Here is a 25,249-nt window from a genome sequence, read left to right on the forward strand (position 1 = left end):
TCTGATACGAGTCTCAGTGGCATGCCGTCTTGAGTGATAACGCCAAGCAAAGAAACGACGTTGGGATGACGAAGTTGGAGGCAGATTGAAATTTCTTGTTCCAATCGACGAACGTAAACGTCGACGCGAAGAAAGTCGAAGAACGTTTTGACGGCGACGTTGCAACCGCGCCAACGACCCACGCGAACGTCTTACAATGAAAATAAGCGATTAGCCATCTCGAAGATTGTCTTACCTCCGTATGATCCTCCACCGAGTTTGACGTCACTCACTTCAACGTCGGTCGACGATATTAGACGTACAGGTTCGTCTTTTCTCAAATTACGTTGCACTTCTTGGGCGACGAGTCTTGCCTGGTCGCGCTCCTCTTCCAGTTGAGCGCACATCGCTTCTAAAAAGATATCGTGGCCTTAGAGTCATGCTACCCTTCTATAGAAGTTTGTACTGAGTTCCGTTTCCGCACGAGCATATCGCTCACGAAGGCACTGACTGGCTCTCTGAACTTGTTTCATTTTTTCCTCGCACTCTGAAAGAATTCTATCTTTCTCGTTTTGCGCATCACGAACGAGCTAATAATGCATATCGCAATGCAGCATAGAATCTTTTACAATTAACAGTAATCCCACTTACCTGTTCAGACGAGAGACGAATCTCCTCTTCTCGAGAAGATCTCTCCTCTTCTAGGCGACGTTCTAGCTCTTGAACCAGCTAAAGCGGTGAACGCGATAATTCACTGACCAATATTTGCTCAGCTGGCCATACATGTACCTCTAAGACATTTTCCTTCTCCGCACAAGCAGCCTTCTTCTCCTTTTCACACTTATCCAGGCAAATCTGCAGCTGACGTTCAAGCTAATGAAGTGTAAACATTGATGAGAAAGAAGCACAATTGGCAATATTTCCTAACTCAGTGCACGTAAGTTCTCTTGAAAAGTTACATTTATCTGATACCAACTCAATGATCGATAAGGCCCAGTGCTGTTTCAAGAACATCAAATGATTTAATGTTTCTAGTCCAAAGTCCACGTACAACGTAGTCTATAAATGTAACCGCACGGTTTGAGATTTCCAAAACATTAACTTTAATAAATTGGTCTACCTCTCGCTTGTGTACAAGCGCAAACGACATAAGTGGAATAGAACGTGTGCTTAGATTTACCTCATGTTGTGGAGTTGTCTCACTTCCATCCGCTCTAACTGCTCTACCTTTAGAATGAAAAGTCTACAGAAAACTCACGTCGATATGTACTAGACAATATTCGTATCTATGCTTTCCTCTCGTTCGCTGAAAATATTTACGAGTTTTCTTCGAAGAGTAACGTGACCTTCCATAGCAGCAATTTCAATGGCTCCTCTACGTTCCTAAATAACTCAAGCCAAACTATGAAGGGTTTTCCTACAATGCCTTTCGTAGTAATCTCACATTGTCTTTTGCATAAATATTGCATCCATTTACAATTAGACAATTCATCACTATCTCTTTTTCCCAGTAAACGGCTTCTAAAAACGGCGTTCTTCCGCTCTATGAATAAATTTCGTTGTTGTAATTAAAGGCTGCTGCTTAAAAATCAATACAAAATTGACAGCTTCAATATCTGCCCCAACTGAAAGCAAATATTCCGTTGTAATTTCAACGCAATTCCGCCAGCACGTCCAATGAAGAGAATTGTTGCCTGTCTAGAAAAGAAAGATGAACAGAAATGACGTCTAATGATAGAAGCCCTAGCAACAGTCATTTTTATTTTGATTATCCCGCTCACAACATTTGCATTTGAGCAGTAATTACCAAAAGGTATTTGCTTACATATTCTATTCACCAAAAAACTAGAGCCCAAACTACACGTGGTCACTACGTAATTAGATAAACGCTAAATTTAATACCAAGTAAGCTTTCTCATTGACATCGAATCCCGATTCAATTAGCCTTTTAACAATTTCCAAATGACCTCCAAAACACGCATATGCCAATGCATCCCCAAACTATATAGAGGCATCCCATTAGTAACAACCTCATGATGAACGATTTGCCTACGCCTCTCTTTTCATGAATATTGCATCCATTTTCAATGAGAACTTCCATTACTTTTTCTCTTCCATTGGAAGCGGCCGAGAGAAAAGGCGATATTCCCTTTAATTAATTAGTTGATCATTTGGTAATGGTTAGCGATTACTCATAAATCAATCAATACCAGAGCACTAGCTTCAATGCTTGCTCCAGCTGAAACCAAATATCGTGCCATTTTAGCGTCACGTGCAAAATGAAGACACGTTTGATCACCCTAAATACGCCGTGAAAATCGAAGATTTGACGTTCTGATTCGACACTACACGTCGCACCCTATAGTTTGTTGCTCTCCTCCACGTACGCGGATTACGTTGAATATACGACGACACTTTCTTCTGATCGCCTTTTTCGACTGCCGAAAGAAAGTCTAGTAGAAAAAGACGTAGTCGACCGTTAGAAGGGGTCCGTTAGAAGCCTCTAGAAGAAAAGGCCTAACCCTCGTCACTGTCAACGCTGTTTCGAGATCTTCTCGCTGACATTCTCACGAACTGTACTAAAAACCGAGAAGTCAGCCCTGTTGTTATTAATAGGCTAGCGTGCGCTACGTAGTACTGAAGTCTTCCAGCAGGGGGGTAAACCGCTACCGCGCGTTAGGGCCACACCCAAATAGAAAAACAGCGTTTTCTTCGAACACCGACTCCTTTTGGGATTCTTATCAATGAATGTATGTATCTGATGATGATTGCTTACATGTCCTCGATTGGGATGGATTGTCGCTCCGTCGTTTCCGAGATCCGAGTCGCGACATTTTAGGCGTCCGTAGCTCTTCCACACCTTTTTAGTTTCGCAGACTTTTAGGCTCAACGCATTAGCTAGTAACATAAATGCCTGGGCACAACTTGTGCCCGCTTGCTGCGATCTTTCCGACTGAGATATTCGTCTTTAGTTCCCAACCGACTATGACGACATTAAGCGCATCATACAGTGCTTATCAGCATAAGTGATAATCACTTGGTAGTGTGTGTTTATTGCGCGTAGTTTAAATTTGGTTGAGTTTTTCGTATCCCCACAAAAAGTAGTAGCTCCGGAAGGCTTTTCTCTACCTACCGCCAAATTATTTAGTTGCGTCTCGCTTCTCGCAGCAATATACGCGCGAGACTGAGGCTCGCTCGGTTTTTCGCAAAAATTTTATTCACTCTGCACTATTTCCCGCACTTTTTACCCTTGAATTGCTAATCGATGTAAACCGAGCGTTTTCATCGTTTTAGATTTTTTATTTATTCCTTTTTCTGCGAAAAAAGCGATTACGTACATTTTTCCTTTATTCGCGTTTTGCGGCAAAACGACACGATGAATCCTCTTCAAATTTTGCATTAGCTACTACCTATAAAGTACCGATGTTTTCATCGTTTCGATTTTGTTCGAAAATACTCAGTTTCGTCAAAAAAGACGAGAAAAAGAAAGGAATGAATGAAATAGTAAAGCGCGCTAGTGAATCAGTAGAGCGCGCTAGTGAAAAATTGAATTTTGCGACAAAAATGCGTGGGTGAGGCTCCCAGAGAACAAACGAGCGCTATTGTGACGACACGAATTTCAGTACACTCATTGGCCCAAATACAACTACACGAATTTTACGATTAGAGGCTTCTACGCCATTATCATCATGTAAAGAAACTCCTAATCAATCGAGCGATATGCAATATGAAGCTGTACGGCCTTAAATTACTGAGCTAGAGCGCGCTAACTGATGATCATTTATGCTGATAAGCACTGTAGTCGTAGCATCGTACAAAGAGATCGACTACGTCGTGCCTTGCTTCAATGTTCTGCACGTTCGGCTGACGAGAATTCGTTGTCGTATCGTCGAAAGTGATCAGGACGTCACAGACTTGCAGGACTTTCTCATAAATTCGTCCACTATTACTCAAGCTCAGTGGCCGGAATTAATTGTTCCGATAGAATCATGTGACATTTCAGTGAGCTGCTTGCTTTATTTTCCATCTCAGATTGAGAAAGGGGAGGAAAGCACTTCCAGCAAGGACCCCGATGCAGGCTCATCCATCGATGTCCAAAGTTGTGAAACATTGTTTCACACCATTTTAGATAATCTGGTGGACAGGCTGACATCTGCATGAAACAGTCAATAATTGAACAGATATAAAACGGTATACGTGCCTGTGACTTATGCGACGACGTGAAAAAGTTTATTTGATACTCGATTAAACCCGTGGGCATTCTAGTTAGGGGAAGAAGAGTCGTCGACTTGCCCGATTCCGTTCTTTGAGTTCCGCAACAACGTGCCAGCCCAAGAAGCATGTTCGACCGGTTAGCACGCTGGAGTTCTATCATGCCGTTCAAACTCGTCTGAATGTAATCACTGACGTTAGTCTTCACGCCGAGCAATTTTGCAACGTCGCTGAAAGCCTTCCCGATAAAATCAATCTATAGTCAAAATTGACATGCAGCTACCGGATAAGTAGGCGATAGGGTATAACTAACCTGATCCCTTGTGTTCATGAGGCAAAAGAGGGTGTTCAGCTTGTCGCCAGTGCTGTCAGTCTGAGTTGACGAAGACACTGTGTCAACTCCTGCTTGAGTTTCAACTGATGAACGCGAAATTATTTTCTCCCTGAAATCTGCCTGTTCGTCTGCAGGCGAACCATATTTCCCTAACATCATACGCTGAACTCTGATTCTCAGAGCAGATGCTAAAATTGATTTTTGTGTCTGAGCAATGGGCAATACATAGTGCACTATAAAGTCGTACCTGTTCTGGAACTGTCATCGCTTATGTCAGAATTATATCCTGCAGCTATCGTCTTCCAAACGGGTGAACGAGAGCTATTCGTGGGCCAAATTAGAGGAGAAACGTTGAAAACAGCCGACGCTAAGCGGAGATCGTCATCGTGTGTCCAAACGGAGAAAAGGCTTTTGCGCGAGCGAGGGTGGACTTCATGCAAGACGCCCTCTTCTTCAACAGTACGAGACTGTTTTGAGGCTTGAACGGGCGTATTTCCAGTGGGTGTGCACTGATCTCTGTGCCTTTTCGACATCGTGGTTCTTCTCACGGCTAAAACTGCACAAATAAGACGTTGAGAAGCGGGAACAAACATGCATGTGATAGAATGAAGGTTGTACTTTAGAGAAAAGGTGAAACTCATATATAAACGAATAGAAGATTTGGCCAATCGACGGGTAAACGTGAGCGCAGTTAAATCCTTTCAACCTGAATCTAGTACTCAATTAACATCATGCAACCCCACTTTGTTGCATGCGTACAGGCGATCGAAACGAAAAAAAGACACGATAGTCAAGAAAAAGACCGAGTTTCAGCTAACTTCTGGGTAAGTAGCGTGCGCTAGCGGACGCCCCCCCCTGGTCTTCCAGTGATACATGCTGGTGGGTCTGAGAACGATTTGGTAGCAGTAAAAACCCGAAAAACAATTCGCGTAATAATTTTGATGTCATGGAACTTGTAGCCGCACCTGGCCAGTGAGAAAGACGTAAATTAATTTATGACTAATACTCGACAACATCAAATAAGGGTATTAATTTTGGACACGGACCTCACGAGGTCGAATCCAGCACATGCATGCTGTGAAGATAGACATGAACTGGCATAACTTTTCATTTTGCTTTTCCCGAATTCGACGGCAAAATTCGTTGCGAAGAAGATTCTGGAGCAACGTTTCTCGTAAGAGCCCATGAAGTCAGATTGAAATTCAAAATTAAATTAGTTACCCATTGAATTTTATTCCACACATACCATATATAAAACTAAGAGCTACACCTAATAACGAGTTTTCTTACAAATGTTATTGTGAGAAGAGTGAGCGTCTCAAAGCGTAAGTGATAAGATAAAGTGGGTAAGCTTTTTCGCTTCTGTACGTGACAAATACCGTGCTACCGTTAGCTGGACGATTGACAGAATCGTAATCAATGTCAACTCCGCAAGATTCAGTTCGTTTCAACCTGAGTGGTACTCCACGAAGGTTTAGCCAAGGCGGAATCTCAAAGCTATTTCCAGTCAGCACTCTAGCGAGAATTATGTGCCTGTTGCCGACAGAGTCTTGATAAGCGCAATCATGCGAGTAGGATGCTTCGACGGAAAAGTAGTGACCTTTACCACACGTGCCAGAACGCGTGAAACGATAATCGAAGCCTGAGGAGTATATTTGAGAGTCCTTAGCATCTCTGTCTCCGTAGAACAGATCCATCGCATTTACGTCACAATCGTTATTGCACCTCATCTTTTTCTCTTCTTCTCTGTGCATGTCCCAAAGGCGTCGATTCTGGATTCTTTCGATTTTCCAAAGGGTTATCTGCGAAAAGACAAAAAGTTCTAAAATCACACTTTAACTAGCTCAAAATAATTCGCCGACCTCTGGAATTAGGGGTCTTAGACGCTCTAGCACTTTGTCATATTCGGAAGACATACTGCGTAGCCTTTTCAGTTCCACCTCTTCAGTTTGAGGCTCCCATTCGAGAGGATAGTTTTCCAAGTCAGGTATAAGAGGAGTAAATACCGTTTCCTATATCTTGTTGTGAAAACGTTATTCAAAACACAAATATTAGGACTGACCTGTATCATTCTGTAAGCATTCAACACGTCCGCTTTCACGCCTTCCAGCTGCACAGAATCAAAAATACTGCAGAATCCAACGTAGACGATCTTCAAACGAACTCCAAATCTGTCCGCTACTTCACGAATTTTACCGAGACAATCACCGGCAATATAATCGTGAGCACCAGAAATTGGAACAACTTTCTCAAAATTTGAAAAAAATTTCTTTACAAATGAAGAACGCTTTGTTTTCTTGACTTCTTTAGGTAAAGGGGACATGGGTGGAGAAGAGGAAGACTCCTCTTCTTCCACTCTGCTATCTTTGGTCACCGGCATTTTTTGGAGAATATCCTTCATTGTTTCGTCCTCAAACCTCATTCGATTCTCGCTTGTTTCCTTCTCATGCCTTTTCAAGTTGGCTGCAGCGACTGTATCGCCTGACTGAGAAATTTCACTGAACTCTTGATCACTTGAACCCGTCAAGGTGGACCTGCAAAGGAAAAACTCGTCCTCTTCAAACTTCAGCAACTCGGGATTCGAATCGACAATACGAACGAATTTGACGCAGGACCCTTCTTCTAAACGACGTCGAATCTCCCCAACCATACACACAAAACCACTCAAAACAGACATTTTGCTGTCGTCGAATAAAAGAGGAAGTGATACGGATGAAGCGGAGACTGCCTCGACAATGTCGAAGCATACATTCAGAGAAGCTCTCAAATCTGATACTGAACCTAAAGAAGAAGTGACTACGTGGAGAACGCAATCGCATTGAAGACATCCGCTCTTCGTCACGACAATATGACCTTTTTCACCAAAACCGTTATCCTTCACGTACTGACAGCATTCCTCTTCGATCGACGTTCCACCGATCGCGGCTAATTCGGCATGGGGAACAAGGTCTCTGCCGGTAGCAGAGATGATGACGTCAGCGCATTCGCCAGCAACGCTTCCTGTGCACACTTCGAGGTACTTGCCGGAAGTGGAGAAAAATATTTCCTTTAAAAGGCGAGATCTCGCTGAACTGTTTGGTACGTTTGGCGAAAGATATGTTCGATTTGAGTTCTTTGAAGCAGATAGACTGTTCAAAACTTGTGACTCTTTAAATCCGTAGGGCAACCTTGATTCCGGCCACGACTTCGAACTAACACTTGAAGCATGTGTTGATTCCGAATGAAAACCCAGCTTCGTTGATGTATTCCACGGAGAAGTCACCGAAGCTTTAGCACAGAGGATTTCTTCTTGAGAAACAAAACCGAGCGCAGACGCTTCATTTCGAGTAGTTATTCTCTGTACGAAACTCCGATCTTCCTCAGAGGCTTTGGCCACAAGATCATTCAAAGCTCTTTCAGTCGCCAACGAAGATTCCGACGACGTTTCAAAAAGAAATAGGCTTTCGTCAACTATCGCCACGGGAAGTTTTGTTTTCAAAGCTTGATGATAGACTATAGAAAGAAGATGACCCGGAACATTAATCGCCTTACTAAAAAGATGAAAAGATCGGGACAGAGCCAGAACCGTGTCCTTTGCCCTAGATAGGTCGCCAAAGCCGGCAAGAACCACACGAAATTCATCTTGATTCACAGCTACCGTACGGGATGCATGAAACAGTACGTCAATTTTGGACATCTCTTTCTGAAGGCCCACTAGTTCATCCTCGACAAACCGGCGTGATCCCTTTGGAAAGTCAATGTTATACGAGTCTTCTCGAAAATGACAGAAAATGTTCTCCAGCTGCTCTTTTCCAAACTGTACTTTTTGCTTAGAGCCCTTTAGGATTAGACATTTCTTAGACGCACTTGACATCAGCGTCTTAACGCCACTTTTGACGACTTCTCCAAAACCGAGCCAGGGCTCTTGGAAACGCAAGCATTTGAGGAATTCCAGTTGTCTATCGGTTAGACGGTACTCGGCCGTTACATACAAGTGCTCTTCGAGATATATGTCTAACACTCTCTTAATCGTTTTGGGATCTTCTGGATATATTGTAGCAACGCCGACTATTCCCTTGAAAAGTCTCGAAACGTCGCAAGCGGCTGCACGATCAATTCGCCGCTTCAGAACTTTGTTGCTGTTGATGCCTCCTAAGAGGCAGTCAGTTTCTTCACCTTCAAACGTGTAGCAGGTCCAAGAAAAAGACTTTCGCTTCTCTTCAGTCCAGTGGACAGCTGAAGCGACGTCGTCTTCGCTTCCCCGAAACTGCACAACAACGTTTGGCACAGAGTCATCATAGTGAAGCAGAACTGTGACTTTAGGATATAAAAAACGAACATGTGCGACGATGTGATTCTTGATTAATGGCAGAATTACTTTGCGTCCAGAAATGCAAAGCCGTCTTTCACATTCCGAAGAAGCGATACTGTTGCCGGCTATGCATGGAATATCAGTTGTCTTTTTACGCAGTGAAGGAGCTTCCGTTTCTTTCGTGTCATCAATATTTGACGCTGACAGGACAGAATTATATGAAATTTTGGGCCTTTTAGGTGAGCCAGATGTAGCAATTTCCTTTGAAGATAAAAGTGTCAAATTTTTTGATCTGCTGAGCGATGAAGTGGCTGATGACTTTGACAACTTTATTCCAAGACGCAATTTTTCTCCATGAGCAGAAGCACGGACCTTAGTCGAGAAATCCTCACTGGAAGAACGAGTCTTTAAACGAAAACAAGACTCTGTTGTAGACGGTTTGTCAGACAGATGCAAGGCTGACACTGAGCGTGAATTTTCATTATGTGCTTTCTCCAAGAGCTCATTCACTGCTCTCTCAGCTTTTTTCATGGCTTCAAATGATGTTTCGAAAACAATTAAAACATTGTCTTCAGAAAGCTCCACTGGTAAGTTTTTGTTTAACGCTTGCTGATATATAATTGAGCAAAGATAAACCGGAATCTGAATCGGTTGATGAAAGCGATGATAGGATCGAGAGAGAGCAAGAACCATTTCCTTTGCTGATGATAAATCGTCAAAGCCAGAAAGAGTAACTCGAAATGCATTCTGAATGTTCTCAGCTATGACAAAGGATACGTTAATGAGAACTTTAATCATCTGCTTCTGAACGGCGAATAATTTTTTCTCAACAATCTGACGTGCTCCCTCCGGATACGAGAAGTCAATCGAAACTTCTTGGAATCGACTGAGCGTTTTCTCCAGTTCTGCTAGAGCATACTCCACTTTTCGTTGAGAACCATTTAGGAAAAGGCTATTCTCAGAAAGAACATTTAGCCTAAAGCCATTTTCTTCAACAACTTCCTGCAATCCAAGACAGGTCTTTTGAACAAATAGATGGCTTAGAAGATTTTGTTGCATCTCGGTTAAAAAACGCTCTGCCGTTACAATCATGTTCTCCTGAAGATACTCATCAACAGCATTCCGAAATGCTTGTGGACCACAAGGAGACATTGCCGCCAAGCCAAGAATTCCATCAGAAAGTCGTGACACGTCGCAAGCTGCGCCAATCTTTTTACCCAGTTGCTGCACTTTGTTGGTATCACTTTGCAAGCATTCAATTTCTTTACTGCTGAATTTGTGTTCGGTCCAAGAGAAACCACGGCGCTTATCTTCGGCAAAAATGACGGCTGAGTCTACATCACTTTGATTTCCTCGAAACGTCAAATCGATTTTTGGCACAGAAGCATCACACTCAATTAGAGCGGTGACGTGCGGATAACGGGACCGCACGTGGTTAATCACGCACTTTTTCAGCAACGGCAACATGACGTTGCCTCCACAAATGCTAATGCATCTTTCACATACCGGAGCAGAGACATCGCCTTCGAACCTGTAGCGTAGATAAATGAGGTACATCAGATAAGGGGTAAGCGCCTATCTTGATTTTAAAAACAAAGAAAAACTCTTTTTTACTTTTAAAAAATTGGGCTTCTTTAGGAGATTTTTCTACTACTCTGCCCATATGCTTTACAAAATTAAGGCGGAGGCCCCGTAGCCAGACCACCAATACTGTGAGCGCTTACCGTTCACTTTCTGAATCTTCGTCGACAATGGTGCAAGCCAATGAGTCCAAAGCCTTGCAGAATTTAGCTGAAGCGTTTGGAAAATTAGCCTTTTTTAATTTCGAGCAACTGAATATTCGAATGGAGTTATGGAGACGATTCTTCTGAGCAAAAACTAAGAATCGAGAAGCCTGAACCACGACCTTTCTCCAATACGTTGTACAAAGAGCCTGCATGACAAAGTCGCTGGGGTGCCTGTAAACGCTACTGGACGCCGGTTTCGCCCTTGACGTCGTGAGTTCCTCTACAAAAGAATCCAAGGCATTGCGGAATTTTCCAACGCCTTGCGAGTGACCTCGAATTAGTATGGAGTTATCCATCTCATCTCGTTCCGCAAACACCTTGGAGGACTTGGCCAAGTGAACAACATCCGTCCAGGAAGATGAGCAGAGAGTCTGCATGAGTGATTTATTGGCAATTTTATAATGCCTGGCCTCGTCTAATTCCGTGATTTCCTTCTTTATAAGAACTTCAGCGCGTTTGTAATGCGACTGAGACGTTGCATAGACAAACACATCCTTTTTTCTGATGTTCAAACCGACGTTCAGCTGCTTTTCTAATTTGATCCGTTTCTGCAGAAAATCTGAACGACTCAAAAACGAAACAGAGACTGCTTGACTAAATTGTTTCAAAAGACAAGGAACACCAACCATCTCTTGCTTGGCAGATAAAATAGCGTCTTTGTTAACTCCAAAAATAGAAATCCGAGAAGCTCCCAAACCACCGGAAGGCAACGAATCCGGTGGTACAATGTGAATGACGCACTCCGGTGAACTGTGACGTTTTTGTATAGCTTGAAATTCTGCTTTTGCGGCATTGGAAGCCAATCGCGGATACGACACGTCAAAATCCTCGGCAATAAAACCTCTTAAAAGGTCTTTCAATTTTTGCACCGAAGCCCGCACTGCATATTTAGAGCCTCTCATCATCACACTGCTGTCGAATACGTCAAGAGACAACGTGTCGCTTTCGACAAGTTTGCAAAAGCGACCCCTTTGCAGGAACTCTATCTCGGCTTCTGAAGCTGGGATCAGCTCCGTTACTTTAACAGTTTGGTCAGATAAAAAATTGTCTAGTGCACGACTAAACGCAAAAGCGTCCTCTTCGGAGAAAGATGCCACTTCGATGACTGCCTTGGCCTGAGTCAGCTCGAGCAGTTTATATTCTACTTTCGCCTTTGAAGCCAATACTTGCAAGTCAAGCACGCCATCATCAAGGCTCCTTTTTAGAATTTCAACTTTCGTTTTGGTGTCGCAGCAACAGCTGCCAGACAGGATGCCTTTCTGTTTCTCTTCAGCCCAATCGACAGCATCGTCAACGTCTTGCTTTGTGCCTTGAAATTCGACTGTGAAACCGTAGGCTTCTTCCCGCTTTTTCAACTTTATAAGCGGAAATTCAGATGAGATTTGGCTTATAAGTTGCCTTTTCAGTAACTTCCACACGGTATCGTTTTGAGGCTCCTCTAAAGTCACACTTCTTTCATAAAGGCAGTAGTCGCCTGAATCTCTGTAAGAAACAATGCACCGAAAGACCCACAACGCGAACGCTTACCCAAATGACTTTTCTGATAAGGTAGGTGAATCAAATACACCTGAACAGAAAATTGCGTTAAGACAGAAAACTGAAGACACGCTGTTATGAATACTAGTGTCTTCTTGTTTCACTTCGACTGGACTGCCTAAGAACAGCGTGCCATTCAGCTCTCTTTGAGCCTCTACAGCTGCAGACTTGTCATCAAAGAATACTAGAGCATGGCCTTTAGAGTGATGCAGACAGCCGTCCTGACATATAACGACGTCCCTGATTGCCGACTCGTAAGACGAGAAGAGCATCCTCAACTCGGCAGACGTAGCGTGAGCCGTAAAACGTCCTACCCAAAGTGTTACTCCGTCCTCTTGAGACGTAGAAGCAAGAGATTCGTCCATCTTCCAGCTCACGTGCAAATGTTTATATCAAAGTGGGCATCAGCCCACGCGAAAATACTATGCATAAGTATCGCCTTTACAGACCAAACTAGTGATGACTAAGGCCATCCAGTAACTCACGTTCTCTGTTACAGACTTCTCTTTAGTTCTTCACAATTTCTTATTCTATTTGCTAAAAAGTTAATAATTTTAAAGATATTTTTCCGATTACTTTTTGCGTACCTTCAAACGCTAATTTAGCTATGCAGAAGTCCGTCACAATTTCGTACAATTCAAATCGTTCTTAGCCACAAGTCTACATATATGAATCTGGTATGAGAAAATGCCCCGTACCTCACCTTTTGAAATGTTTCCCTGAATTGGAAGCGGGGGAAGGCATAGGCGACGAATCCATGACAATATGTTCCTCACTAAAATTCTGACGGTTGAGTAGAGGAATACTATGACTAGATTTACCTGAAGTCATTGAATAGTTCTCTCCTTTTCATCTGCCGTGACAGTTTTATCTGCAGAAGAGGCTAAATAAGAAAACCTCGTATAAATACGAAAAAAATCTCATCTATGCTTTCCTCTCGTTCGCTAAAAATTTTCACGAGTTTTTCCGCCAGTGTAAAGTACTACTAAACGGGATCGTAAAGGGAAGGAAAATGAAAAGAACCGTGAACTATATACATGCAGTGCTAGCTCTCAAAAAATGATCTGAGGGCGAAACGAAGGGCATTGTACATGCCCACCTTTAACTGCTCGAGGATTTATCCTCAATAGTGCCAGCCAAGGTGTCCAAAGAATTGCAAAATTTAGCGATAGTTTCTGGAAATTCATTTTCGAGCCCCTGACTATTTTTATCGACTCATTATGGGGCTTTTCAGTGCAAACACTGAAAAAGCCTTTAGCTCCCCTCATGACATGCAGCCATCTACAATCCGTGATCTAATAAATACTGCAGAGGGTCTGCATCGACAAATCTACTGCGATGCCTGTATACGTCACTGTGCGCTTCACTTGGCCAAGATGAATTCGAAGTTCCGAGTTCTTTTCTACAATTCGAAGAGAGAGAGAGAGAGAGAATGATAAAATACGTCTCTACCCTCATATGCTCTCACCTTACGGTGACGCTAAGCTCGTATAGCATTTTACTGCACTAAAATACGTCCGAGATGGAGTTACTCGCCGCTAAGTCGATGGTTTTTGGTCGAGCGATTGACGTCGATGAAGAAATAGCGAAGCGACTGGCGGTTTTCAGCTTTCAATGAACGCCTTCGCAAGGTAGAACTTGAATGCAACGCCTGAGGCGGCGAAAAGGAATAGAAATTATCGAAAGCCGGTCATTTTCTTGCTGGTATCCGGGATATCAACAGCTCAACCGATCGCGTCCGAATCCGCTCCCATCGCCGCAATCGTCGGTGGTATCGGCGATCTAATGCGTCCTCACTCCGTTTCTCTCGCCGTTTAAGCGGCGAAAAGGGTGTAAGTCTGTCTCGAAGGAGCAATTGACGCCGTTTTCTTCTGGACCTCCCGTATATTCCTCGGCTTCCAGCGTTTTTCTATCGAACGAGGCGCAAGAACGGTACTGTATACGTTTCCTAAGTTCCTTCCTTGGTGAAACCAGTCAATCGTTTCCTATACAGTAGAATGATCGCATCGAAGTACATTCAGGAAGGCTGACATACAATGTCATCTGGCCTTGTTTTACTTTATCAACAGTGTCTTTCATCTCTTCGCTTTCTTTCTCTCTAATTAGCGTAGTGCTTCAGTGAAATGAACGTCTGAATCCTCGCACTGAACGAGGCACACGTACGTAATAATTTAATAAATATTGTTTATTTTACCCGGAATGTTTCCACTAGATTCAACGGTCTTCAGCTGACAAGCAATTGTGCATCGACGAGAAGTTCAGAGCTATCACATCGACGTGGATAGCGTTTGAAGGAATGGACTCGTCCTTTTCCCACCCACTTTCTTTAGGTGTCTCTCGTAGTCTCCTTCCTTGTCTTCGATCACGCGAAAAGCGCTAAAGCAACCAAGGCTCGTCGCCTCCCACCACGTCAGTCAAGCTTCATAGTTCGGAAGCAAATATTCCCTTTCCTCTTCGACGCTAAAAACGATTTCTAAGTCCACGTCCTTGAGAAGTTTTTTGCGAATTAGGCGAAGTACGTAAAGCCCAACCGATAGCGGATCCGATAGGAAATCGTCGTACGAATTTTCGTACTGAGTCGCTGATGCGTCGCGAGCGTATCTCGTCATGTCTCGTATTGTCGTGAACCCCAATCGTCCTCCCGGCTTCATAGCTGTCCGTAGATTTTTCTCAAGATATTCTATGTTCTTCGCATCGAATAAAACCATGCACACCTTCAGTGAGGAAAAAACGGGGAGTTCCGATAACCAGGGCCGTTGCTAGTAGTTGTAGAGTCGTCCGGTTATTTTATCGCTGATGCAAAAATTTGTGCAACCAAGAGGGTCCGTTTTATAGCATCTGCACGTTAGAGCCAATTCTAGACCTCAAGAACGGCCAGCGACGTAGCTATTGCACTACGCAGGACTCTTTTAATTAAGCGAGACACACCGCTCAGAAATACTTCCAAAAATGTAGCACAATAAATTATTTTTATTCTCGCCGAAAAGTGGTCCGGCCACAACCGGACCGGCCGACCGTCAGCTAGGGGCCTGTGAACTACACGCTTATGTTAGAGATCATTCATAGGGTCATGCAGAGCTGACCTGCGTGAGCACCGCGGGAGGCCAAGGTCACCCACCTCACGTGCCCACCTTTAGTGTAAAGTGAATATCGGAGTTTGTTGCTCTTGTTCTTTCTAATTCGCCGCGAGGCGGGTCAGCGCGTGCCAGTATAACGCGGGCCAAGGAAGTATCACCTTTCATGTTGATGAAGGACATGATGCGGCTAGGCAAGTTTGACTAGCCCATGTACTCTGTATATATACTAGCATCCTGATTCTTTTCTGACTAATCGCACGAGATGGGCAAAAGAGGTCTCTTTGGTCGAATGATTGGCGGGTTGCTGGCAATGGGCACATCATTTCGTCACACCGCGAAACGTTTGGCGTGCATCGTCAAGGCGCTGGCATTTACACTTTCGTCTTTTCCAAGCTAGCCTTTCCACTCCCCACCGGCTGTGAGCGTCACGCAGGTGTTCCCCAGTCCTTCTCGCAGAATGGATGAACTGTCGAAAATGCCGTTATTACGGAAATTAACTGCTACAAGTTCAGGTACTTGACCGGTGGAGGCGACTACAAGAATACAGGTGATATCGCGCTGCAAGTTTCATTGTAGTGGGACTGTAGGCAAGCGCCTGCATGCGTGCGTCCCGGACTTGAAGAAGCTAAGCTGCGCTTTTGAGTTGTGATGTCTTTCAGAGTCTACTTGTTCATTGTCTGTTTGAGCTTTCTTGCCAATAAAACGAGCTGCGCCGCCACTTAGAGGGGAGAGTCCGGAATTAATTGAGGAGAGTCCGTTGAAATGACCGCTGTTTACACTGGCAACGCTTAGATGCTAAACTAATCGTTGCTTTGATATAGTTGAGCCTTTCGTAGCGGCCTCTATTAGGTCGACGCCTCCCACCTTGGCACAGGTTGAGCATGCGAACTGTGTGGCCTAAATCAAGATTTTGTCGCTGGCGCCGTGAGGATCGAATGTCGATAAAGGTATCTAACGACAATTTGGAGTGCTCTACTCGGTTCGTCCGCATGGCCAAAGTGCAAGCTTGTCTATACAACCGCGTCAATTTCAACAAAAACGCAAAAGGTCCTGGTTCCTAATTCGTTTGAAAAGGTCCATATCAATTAACCTCTGTCCTTTCCGTTTTCTGCGTCAGCAGTACCCGAGCTCAAGCTGTACAGCAGCGAAGAGAAAGACCGTCGCCACCACTACGAGCGTGTCCCCCACCCCACGGACAGGCCGGGGCATTTGCCAACAATGATATTGTTCTTTGGAGTGGCGATTACACATAGCTTTCATGCACGGGAGCAATCGCCACTTCTTTCTACACTTCACTCGCCTGCATAGTGAAAACTTGTATAGAAATACATAATCAGACTTGAAAAGAATTTTTGTGACCATGAAAAAGGATTTTTTGATAACAGCCTTACCAACAATGCTTTTATAAGATTTATGCAATCAATAACCGATTAAAAATTAGCCTAAAATCGCGTAAATTTAACAAAGAAACCACGCTCTCTGTAAGAAATATTTCTTGGGGGGAAGAATTCCCCATTTTTAAATCGTGCATCCCCACTGCTCAGATGTACGAAAGAGCTAGAGGTCCTGCATATATATTGGACTAAATTATGACACTATATGTTCGCTATATCTGGTTTCTGAATGTCTCACTAAGGTAAGAACAATCGAAAACAGCTCGTTTAGCCCTTTCGCTTTAAAAAACGGTTAGTGAAAGGTACTGTGTGCAGATGGATGTCACGATGTGACGTAAGTTGGAATTGTTACGTGCTTACCGTAAAAGTAGCGACCACCTTTCTCACGACTTCGCGTTGCGTCCAACCGCTCCAAGTAGCCACGAATAAAGCGATAGAAAAGTCTTAGGAAGCTAAACTTCATTTGTATAGGCAAGATGAACGAATCGATGGAGGAAATTGAATTACAAACGGCCCTCCTGTTTGACGCTATTGAAGCTGAAGACTTTGTGAAAGTAAAAGAATGCGTAAGGAACGGAGCCGACTTAAGCGACAAATGGACAAATGAGCAAGGTACTAAACTAAAGCTAAAGGACTCGACAATCGATGAGACGACATATAGGGGGTCCTAGCATCACGTGCTCTGCTAGCTCCGCCTCTATGATCGTGTTTTGATTTAGTGCATAGCATATTAATCAATTGCTGTGCTTTCTGCAGGACTTACACCTTTTCAATTGGCTATGTCGACGGAGAGTTCGGAAATCGGAGAATTTCTTTATGAGGAATGCTCTCTTTACACGAACATTATTCGTAGGAGCAGCGACGTCTTGGTTTGTCATGTCTTACTTGTGTGTTTACTTGCGTCATATCCCTTCTTCTTAGTTGGACAGGGAATTCATTTATTTGTGAGCAGCTTGCTCCAGTGGTGATTCTGAAAGAGTTAGACAATCCATCAAAACTGGAGTCGATGTCAATAAGCGAGACGCGGTTCGTTTCTCTGTGTTCCGTTTTTTCGTTATGTAAAATTCCAATTAGCTTGGTCGAGGATATTTGTGGGCGGCATGTGAAAATGGTCATTTAGAAATTGTAAAAATGCTTCTCGAAGCCGGTGCAAAGCCTAACAACTCGCGGCTGGTTTGTTGTACATTACGTAATTAATTTTTTCTCATATTTTTGAATATATAATTAGGCTTTGGCGGCAGCTTGCTGGTATAATCACGTGGAAGTTGTTAAAGCTTTAATTGGCGCCGGTGCTAACGGCAATGGAACAGACTTGGTGTGTTGCCAAGTTGAGTTGAGCAGTTCTTTTTTCGCTACTTCTGTTCTTTTTTTATAGACTGGTCGTGGTTTATTATGGGCAGCTTTAGGGAACAATTATGTTGAAGTAGCAAAATTATTGATTGATGCCGGGGCCGATATCTCTCAGACATACGAGGTTTAGATGAGCGTGGTCGCGTAAAGAGACGTTTATCTGCTATGTGAACTCTTTAGGCTGATGAAGGGCTTTTGCTGAGTGCTTGCAAGAAAAATCAGGATGATTTTGCCAAACTATTAATCGATGCTGGAGCGAATGTCAATGAGAGCAACGAAGTTTGTTCTTTATTAACGTCTAAGACGATTACTCCTCTGATGTGTACTTTTAGTTTGGAGAGCTTCCTTTGAGAATAGTTTGTGATCGTGGTGACGTCGAGTTTGCAAGACTCTTGATCAACGCTGGAGCTTATGTAGATGAATACAAATACCCTGTTAGTAGTTTATTTACAAGAATCGTTTTTCCTAATTGATGAGGAATTTTAGGAAACAAGACTCTTGATTATTGCCTGTCAAAAAGGGAACTTCGAAATTGCTCAGCTTTTGGTCGACGCTGGAGCGAATGTCAATGCAGATCGGGTTTTAATATATTTTATTAGTGTTAACTCTGACTCTCTCTTTTATTCTTTAGTATGATTCATCTGTACCCTTGGTAGAAGCCTGTTCGGAGGGTCACGTCGAAATAGCAAAGCTTTTACTGGACAATGGAGCTGATGTCGATGGCAAAGACGACGTTTGTTTTGCACGTTTTAACATGTTCATGTGTAATTGGTGTTTCTGGCAGTATAAATTGTGGCCTTTACAAATCGCCTGCTCTCGTTGTAACACAAAACTTGCCAAGGTACTAATTGATGCTGGAGCTGATGTCAATCAGACAAATGAGGTAAATTTTACGTTAGGCACCTTGCTTATTTCACGGCTTTTTTCTTAGCGCGGGGAATCACTTCTACACTTCCTTGCTCAATCGTGGACAGATACTGGTATTTTGAGCATTGTTTTTTTTATTTCTTTATGTTTTCTTTTAGTTCAACAAAGGAATCTTTTGTCTGTAATTCTTTTGTCAAGCCCTTCACTCATCGACGTTCCTGACAAGGGTATTATTCCTTAAATATTGTAGTCGAGTTCCTTATTGAATGCGTGTACAGTACAAATGAACCGCTTCGTGTTGTATTTTATACATGTAGTGTAGATAAGGTAATCTTATATGACGATCACTCTTTCTGATTCAGAATGGAAGCCTTCCTCACGAACACTCCCCTACCTCGCAGGCACTTTTCGAAGCATGGGTCAATTGCTTAGTATGTGTTGCCAATTTCTTCTCTTATACGACTTCCTTTAGACTTCGTATCGATACTCCAAGCTTTACTCGCACGGCACCACAAAGCCAAAAAAGATCAAAGTCTGCGTAGTGGGAAAGGAAAGAGCTGGCAAGACGACCCTCATCAAAACGCTACAGAATATTGATTGGTGCGAAGAGGGCGACGATGTGCGTACAGCCAGCATGGCTGTTACCACAGTAACCGTCGACTCAGCTGGCGAACTCGTCTTTTGCGACTTTGCAGGGTAGCCTTTCTTCTACAAGACGCACGGGCTTTTCTTTTCCGAGACTACGACAATGTTTCTTCTGGTTGTCGATTTGACCCAGAGCTACGACCAGCTCAGAGAGTCCAGCCACTTTATTCTGTCATTCGTGAAGTGCAGTGGAGCCTTCACTGAAAAAGCAAACGTCTTAGTTTTTGGCAGCAAAAAGGATTTGCTTTCCGATTTGAAATCTGGAGAGAACCAATTTCGACGACTTTTTCTGTACTTGCAAATAACGTTTGGCGCTTCGTTTGACTTTTTCAAGAGAATGGATTTTTCTTGAACTGTCGAGATGGAAGGTCAAACGAGTTAGATCTTCTTAAAAAAGCTCTTGGCGATGTCAAAGAGAAAACAATTGAGGTAATGAAGATACAGTTGCTATGTTTGCATGTCAATTTCATGTATGCAGGCTGCAGGTGATGTTCCTATTATTGTTGAAGCGGCCGTGGCATCGTTTTTACCTGCGCTCCGCAATCCCTCTAAAATGTCCGCTGTTCCGCAGGACATTCGCAATTCGTTTTCAAACGAGTCCGCGGAATCAATACGGGAAAAATGTTTGACTCTTCTGGGGAATAGGGGATTATTGACTCCTGAAAAGGCGAGTGGCGATTGTAGTTGTTTGAGTAAGAACTAAGGGCTTTTTTAGGAAAATCGCTGTATGGATGCCGATGCTTTTAAGCAGATAATGGTTGCAAGCATCTATCGTGGCCTTACGGAACAGGTTCAAACGTTGCTTGTTGAATATTTGCAGGGCATTGGCGAGGTACGTAAATTTATTGCCGCTTTTCATTCTCTGCAAAATGCGTCCCTTTGTAGATTTTTGTCATGGAAGATAAAATAATTCTTGAGCTTTCATGGCTGTGTCATAGCGTTCTTGGTCCTCTTCTGTCTCCTGAGGAGTTTCAAATCACTCTCTCCTGTTCTCCTCCTGGAACAACGACAAAGGAGAAGATCAAAAGAGCTCTTGAAGCTTTCAATAAGCAGAAGTGGGATAATATCGACGAAACGCTATCACTTCTTTGCCGTTTAGAAATTTGCTTTGAACTTCCAGATAGGCCGAACACATATCAATTCCCAGCGCTAATTCAACAACAGCGTCCACCCGAAATATGGTTTAGAAATGCTCGAATGACGATATACGTTGGCCGTCGCTGGAAACGAGAAGACGAGACTGATATAATAACCCCAGGCACAATGCCGTTTCTTCAGTGTCATGTTCGCAATACCAAATGTTTCTGTGGCTTGGAACCGGTACTGTGGCAGGGTGGTCTAATGATCAAGAAAAGAATTGACGAATTTTCCCTGGAAGGAATGGTAGTTTTGCAAGAGGTAGACAAGGCATTAGACTTTGTTGTGCGAGGTCCCGAACATTCCGAAAGCGAATGCTTGGAGCTGCTCAAGGATCTCATGAGAACTGGCGAAAAGGTTCTTCAAGAGAAAAGTCCAGGAATGGAGAGACACATGTGGTACATAAGTTGCTCTGAATTGAAAGAACTAAAAGAGTCTCCGGGGGCGTACAGAAAGGAAACGGTCGAAAAGGTGATGAAGAATTCGACGAAATCTAGCGCCTCACTCTGCGAGGGAACGATGGAAGACAGCCTCAAAGAGCTCTTTGCTCTTCCTGATAATCACATCGATTATCTTTCTTAGAAAACGCGCTGTGTAATAGATACTTGCCTGGAGAAAGATGAAGTCGGACGGAGCGCTCTTGCCAGCGCCTTGCTTAGCCCATCGCCCGCTGATATCGTGAAGGGCGCAATTTCGGGTGACATTCTCGCTCTCTGGAGTGAGAATCTTAATGCCACAGCTCAATCCTTGGCCAACGCTGCGCGAAGAAATAACGTCTTATATTTGCTCTCTCTTTTACATGGTGAAGGAGCTATTGAACTTTCTGCTGATGAGGTGAGACATATTTCTTATACGTTTTCCCGAGTCTTTGATTCTTTTTTATTACTGGTTTACGCAGAAAGCGGCAGCTGCTCAGAATCGACATGATTTGGTAAATCGTCCGGCTTCCTCTAGTCAGAAAATAGGTGTGCATGAGAATTTCATTGATTTGAAATTCAAGCTCTTTCTTTTCAGATGTCGCTTCAAACCTCATCTCTTTTCCTCTTGAGGATGCTATGGTTTCGGAATGTCAGGATTTTAAAATGGCTGTCGCTAAAGTTGGAAATAATGAATGGGAAGCTATTGGCCAGCATCTAGGATATAAATCCCACAAACTCACAACTCTTCCTTCCATGGATACAAACAGTAAAAGGCTTCGGCACCTAATTGATCAGTGGTCTGCTAAAAATGGGAGGGAGGCAAATGTTGGCAAGCTGTTAAGAGCTTGCCGAAAAGCAGGAGTGTCTCTGCCTTTAATCAAAGGGGAATATACAAAAATTCACCTATTATAGCGTGTGACTGTGACAGGATAGTGTCAATGGACTTTGTTTCGTGAAGTTTCAGTTGGTGGGCTTGTATGATTATCGATTGTTGTTTGTCGTCATGTTACACTACATGTATCGTTGCTGTACACCGGAAACGGTTTCATAAATTGAGGGTGTATACGTAGATAGCATTCGCATGCGTGATTTGAGGTCTGCTCGTTTTTCACGTGAGCCACGCTAAAGCTCTTCTCAGTGGTTGCTCCGTTTAGGCGGGTTGTTTGCGTTTGTCTGTGATGTTAGTTTTTTGTCTCCACTCTCCGTCCTGAATCCTGATTCCCGAAGACCTACGGCGCCGGCCGCATGCTCATCTCTACGATTATAACGCTGCCTTGAGATGCAGGATTTGCCGCCGCGATTGGAGACCCTCGCGATTTAGTAAGCGTTATATAGATACGGTTTATTTTCTCAGTTAGCGTTCTCGTTAATTAATTGTCCATGGAATGCGCGAAGTGATCGTTTGTAATTGTAATTTCCAACGACTTTCGCTACGCGACGCGCTTATAATCCGCTCGCATCTAAGCAATCCCTCATCGCGCGCACCTGCCGTGTGTTTCATTTCGTTTCCTTTTTCTTTTTCTCTAGTTCGTCGATAAAGAAGAGAAGAAGAACCGCGCGTGCGATGCCAGCGCGACGACCAGGTTCCCACCATCCAATAGCTAGGGGACTGGTGTAGGCGTACACGTAGGGGCGGGGCTTTCTGTAACATACACGGCGCCGAGTGCCACTGCCCGCGATCGTGGGCTAGGAAAAATTTCCTGCAGTCTAACTATTAGGTCCGGTTTCCAAAAATTCAATCGTGGGCGGGTTGGGTGAGGGCAAGTGGTGTATTATTAAAATTTACGAATACAAAAGCTCTGCGAAGCTATAAAGATTATTACTCATTAAGTTATTTAACAGCACCTCTGTGTGATCATCTAAAGCCGTATGGTCTGGTTTTACAGCAGCAACGAGAATTCTCACTAAAACGAAAGGTCATGCCTGTGGAGAAAAGCTTAATTAATTAATTAATTAAAGGACCATTTCTACCGTCATCTGTAGACAGGTTTTTCAGGCTGGACAAAAACCAACATTGATTTGAAGCTCAGCACGACGCGTCGTCTCTCATTTGTAGGACAATTGGAAAGATCTGCTCATTTTGCTCGGTAGACATCCGGGACACAATGTATAATTTTGTCCGGGACATTTCTGTTGACGTCATGGCAAAACAACTCACCGAACTCTGCCGAAATCTTCTCTGTCGGACTGACTACAGTCTTCCAAACCCAGAAAATTTGCCTCGTTTTCCTATACCGTCAGTTGCGGAAACACTGCTTGTGTCTTCGCCAACAAAACTTCCCTTTACGATGGCTGATCAGATGATCGACGATTTGGCTAGGAGAGGGAAGCTGACATCTAAAGTTCTAATGATCCTGATGCAGTCGAGAGTAACTCGATTGAAGCTGACGTGTCTACAATCGCTCGACGACGACAAATCAACATTTATATTTCTCTTGGCTAATCAGCGTCACGTGGTCGATATCGACTTGTCTTTCAGTCCTTGCTTTGGTCAAATGCCTTTTCCATTCGTACGCACTCTTTCTGAATCGTGCAAAGATACTTTGGTTTCTTTCTCTGCAAGCTACGTGCGCGGAGACGTTGGATTTGAATGCCTACGTGGCTTTTCTTTACTACGTCATCTAGACATCGGTTTCGTTGAACGTTATTCGAGATCTGTGCACTAGCCTAAAGGAACTCGTGCATTTGGACGTCTCTGGCACGAAATTCTTGAGTTGGTCCGATGTCTTTGACTGTGCAGCCAGTCTCACTCAGCTCCAACATCTCGGGATGCGTAATCTCGAGTTCTTACATACATATGAGCATCACTTGTGTCAGCCCGTGTTTCAAACTGCGTGGGTAGAACGCTTTTTTGATCGCGTTGAAACGCTTACTTCGTTAGATGTTTCCTTTGTCAAGTTGAGTTGGTTCACGCCTTCGCTGAGCAATGCATTGACTCTGGCTATGGACACTATTGTATCCTCGGCAAAGTCTCTGAGTTTCCTGATGACCTGCTCCTGGTTCTCCAATGAAGTTCTTCGTGATCTTTACGTTCGTCGCGATGTCATTAAAACTTCTTTCTTTCTATTGTCAGAGATACCGCTCGATTACAGTACGGCATTGCCTGACCAATGTGTTGTTCTGCCGCTATTAGGGCATCAAAGAACGAGTGACGCTCAAGTTATAATATCGAAGGGTCTTTCGTTTCTAAAAGGAAATGCTCTCGTCTATGTACTAGACAGCATTCTCCGTTCTCTTTCGTCGCAATCTCAAGGAAATTACTCAATTTTTTTTAAAAGAGTTCTTGAGCGTGCTGTCTTCGCAGTTCAGTGTTACATAAGCACGGACATTGTGAATGCAGATGAGCCACTTAGTTCGCTCATGCGGAAAGTTTTTTCTTTCAAAGCTAAGTTGAAAGATCAAGGATACTGGCAAGAAGCAGATCAAGTATGGGGAATGTTTTTAGAAGCACTGTTGCATCCTCATTTTTTTCGACATGATTTTTTTCTGCTGTGCCTTTTCGAAGAACTGATAGTGATTCCTAAGCCGTCACTAATGCACGCATCTACAGTGCTTCTTGTCAATATGCTCCTATCCAAAGGTTGGGTTTATGAGTATTATGACAGATGCTCTCTTAACCGCATTGAACTTATTGTCCAAACCTTCCTCAATTCCCTTTCTAAAGAGCAGAAAACTGGATTTGTGCTGGTGAACATTTGGACTTTTACATTGGCCAGGTCTCTTCGGCAGTTCATTGATGACGCGAAAGAGAGTCATCGCAGTAGTTTATTTAGACCACGAAAATATTGTGTGTTCCTAAATGTCGAGCTGTGCGTTCGTTTCAACGTTCTACGTCTCATGTCTTCCGGAATTCCCGTCCTTCAAAAGCAATTAGTGGACAATGATGCCGTGTCCTCCTATGTACAGGAGTTTCTCTTCTATGACGTGCCATACTTTGCGATGGCGAAAGAGAGCTTTCTTAAGTTTCTGATCAGTTTAGCGGAAACTTCTCAGCTTCGAGGATCATTTGTTACACCTCCACTCTTGGGCCTGCTTTCTCGGAAGGCGAAGAAGCTTAATGTGAGGCTTTCAAGGAGCTATCTCAGTTGTCTTCTGCTACTAAGCAGGACCTTTTCTTCTCAGTTGAATCAAATGTGTGGCCTCTCCGAGAAGGAGTTTGCTTGTCAGGCCGTTCATTACAGCAGAAGGCAGTTTAGTGAAACAGCAATGAATTACGTTCAG

The 25,249-nt window shown here is 43.5% G+C and overlaps 1 protein-coding gene across 3 annotated transcripts; it reads left to right on the forward strand.

Moving 5' to 3' along the window:
• Nucleotides 1–16,990: 16,990 nt before the first annotated feature.
• On the forward strand, nucleotides 16,991–22,046 carry LOC136199317 (ankyrin repeat and SOCS box protein 13-like). 3 transcript variants are annotated; one of them, XM_065989500.1, is made up of 21 exons: nucleotides 16,991–17,025; nucleotides 17,082–17,222; nucleotides 17,367–17,479; nucleotides 17,532–17,636; nucleotides 17,685–17,783; nucleotides 17,839–17,925; nucleotides 17,986–18,084; nucleotides 18,141–18,239; nucleotides 18,293–18,394; nucleotides 18,447–18,539; nucleotides 18,592–18,693; nucleotides 18,745–18,843; nucleotides 18,892–19,054; nucleotides 19,190–19,246; nucleotides 19,300–19,901; nucleotides 19,951–20,139; nucleotides 20,188–20,304; nucleotides 20,358–20,527; nucleotides 20,572–21,443; nucleotides 21,508–21,574; nucleotides 21,624–22,046. In XM_065989500.1, exons 5-15 carry the CDS (start codon nucleotides 17,742–17,744, stop codon nucleotides 19,422–19,424), a joined length of 1,068 nt encoding a protein of 355 aa, XP_065845572.1. In that variant the 5' UTR covers nucleotides 16,991–17,025; nucleotides 17,082–17,222; nucleotides 17,367–17,479; nucleotides 17,532–17,636; nucleotides 17,685–17,741; the 3' UTR covers nucleotides 19,425–19,901; nucleotides 19,951–20,139; nucleotides 20,188–20,304; nucleotides 20,358–20,527; nucleotides 20,572–21,443; nucleotides 21,508–21,574; nucleotides 21,624–22,046. The 3 variants fall into 3 exon arrangements, with proteins under 3 accessions (XP_065845572.1, XP_065845573.1, XP_065845571.1); XM_065989501.1 differs by having other exon boundaries at nucleotides 18,892–18,940; nucleotides 18,986–19,054; nucleotides 20,358–21,443; XM_065989499.1 differs by having other exon boundaries at nucleotides 20,358–21,443.
• The last annotated feature ends 3,203 nt before the right edge of the window (nucleotides 22,047–25,249 follow it).

The sequence above is a fragment of the Oscarella lobularis genome, chromosome 20 (genome assembly GCF_947507565.1).
Source record: "Oscarella lobularis chromosome 20, ooOscLobu1.1, whole genome shotgun sequence".
Taxonomy (NCBI): domain Eukaryota; kingdom Metazoa; phylum Porifera; class Homoscleromorpha; order Homosclerophorida; family Oscarellidae; genus Oscarella; species Oscarella lobularis.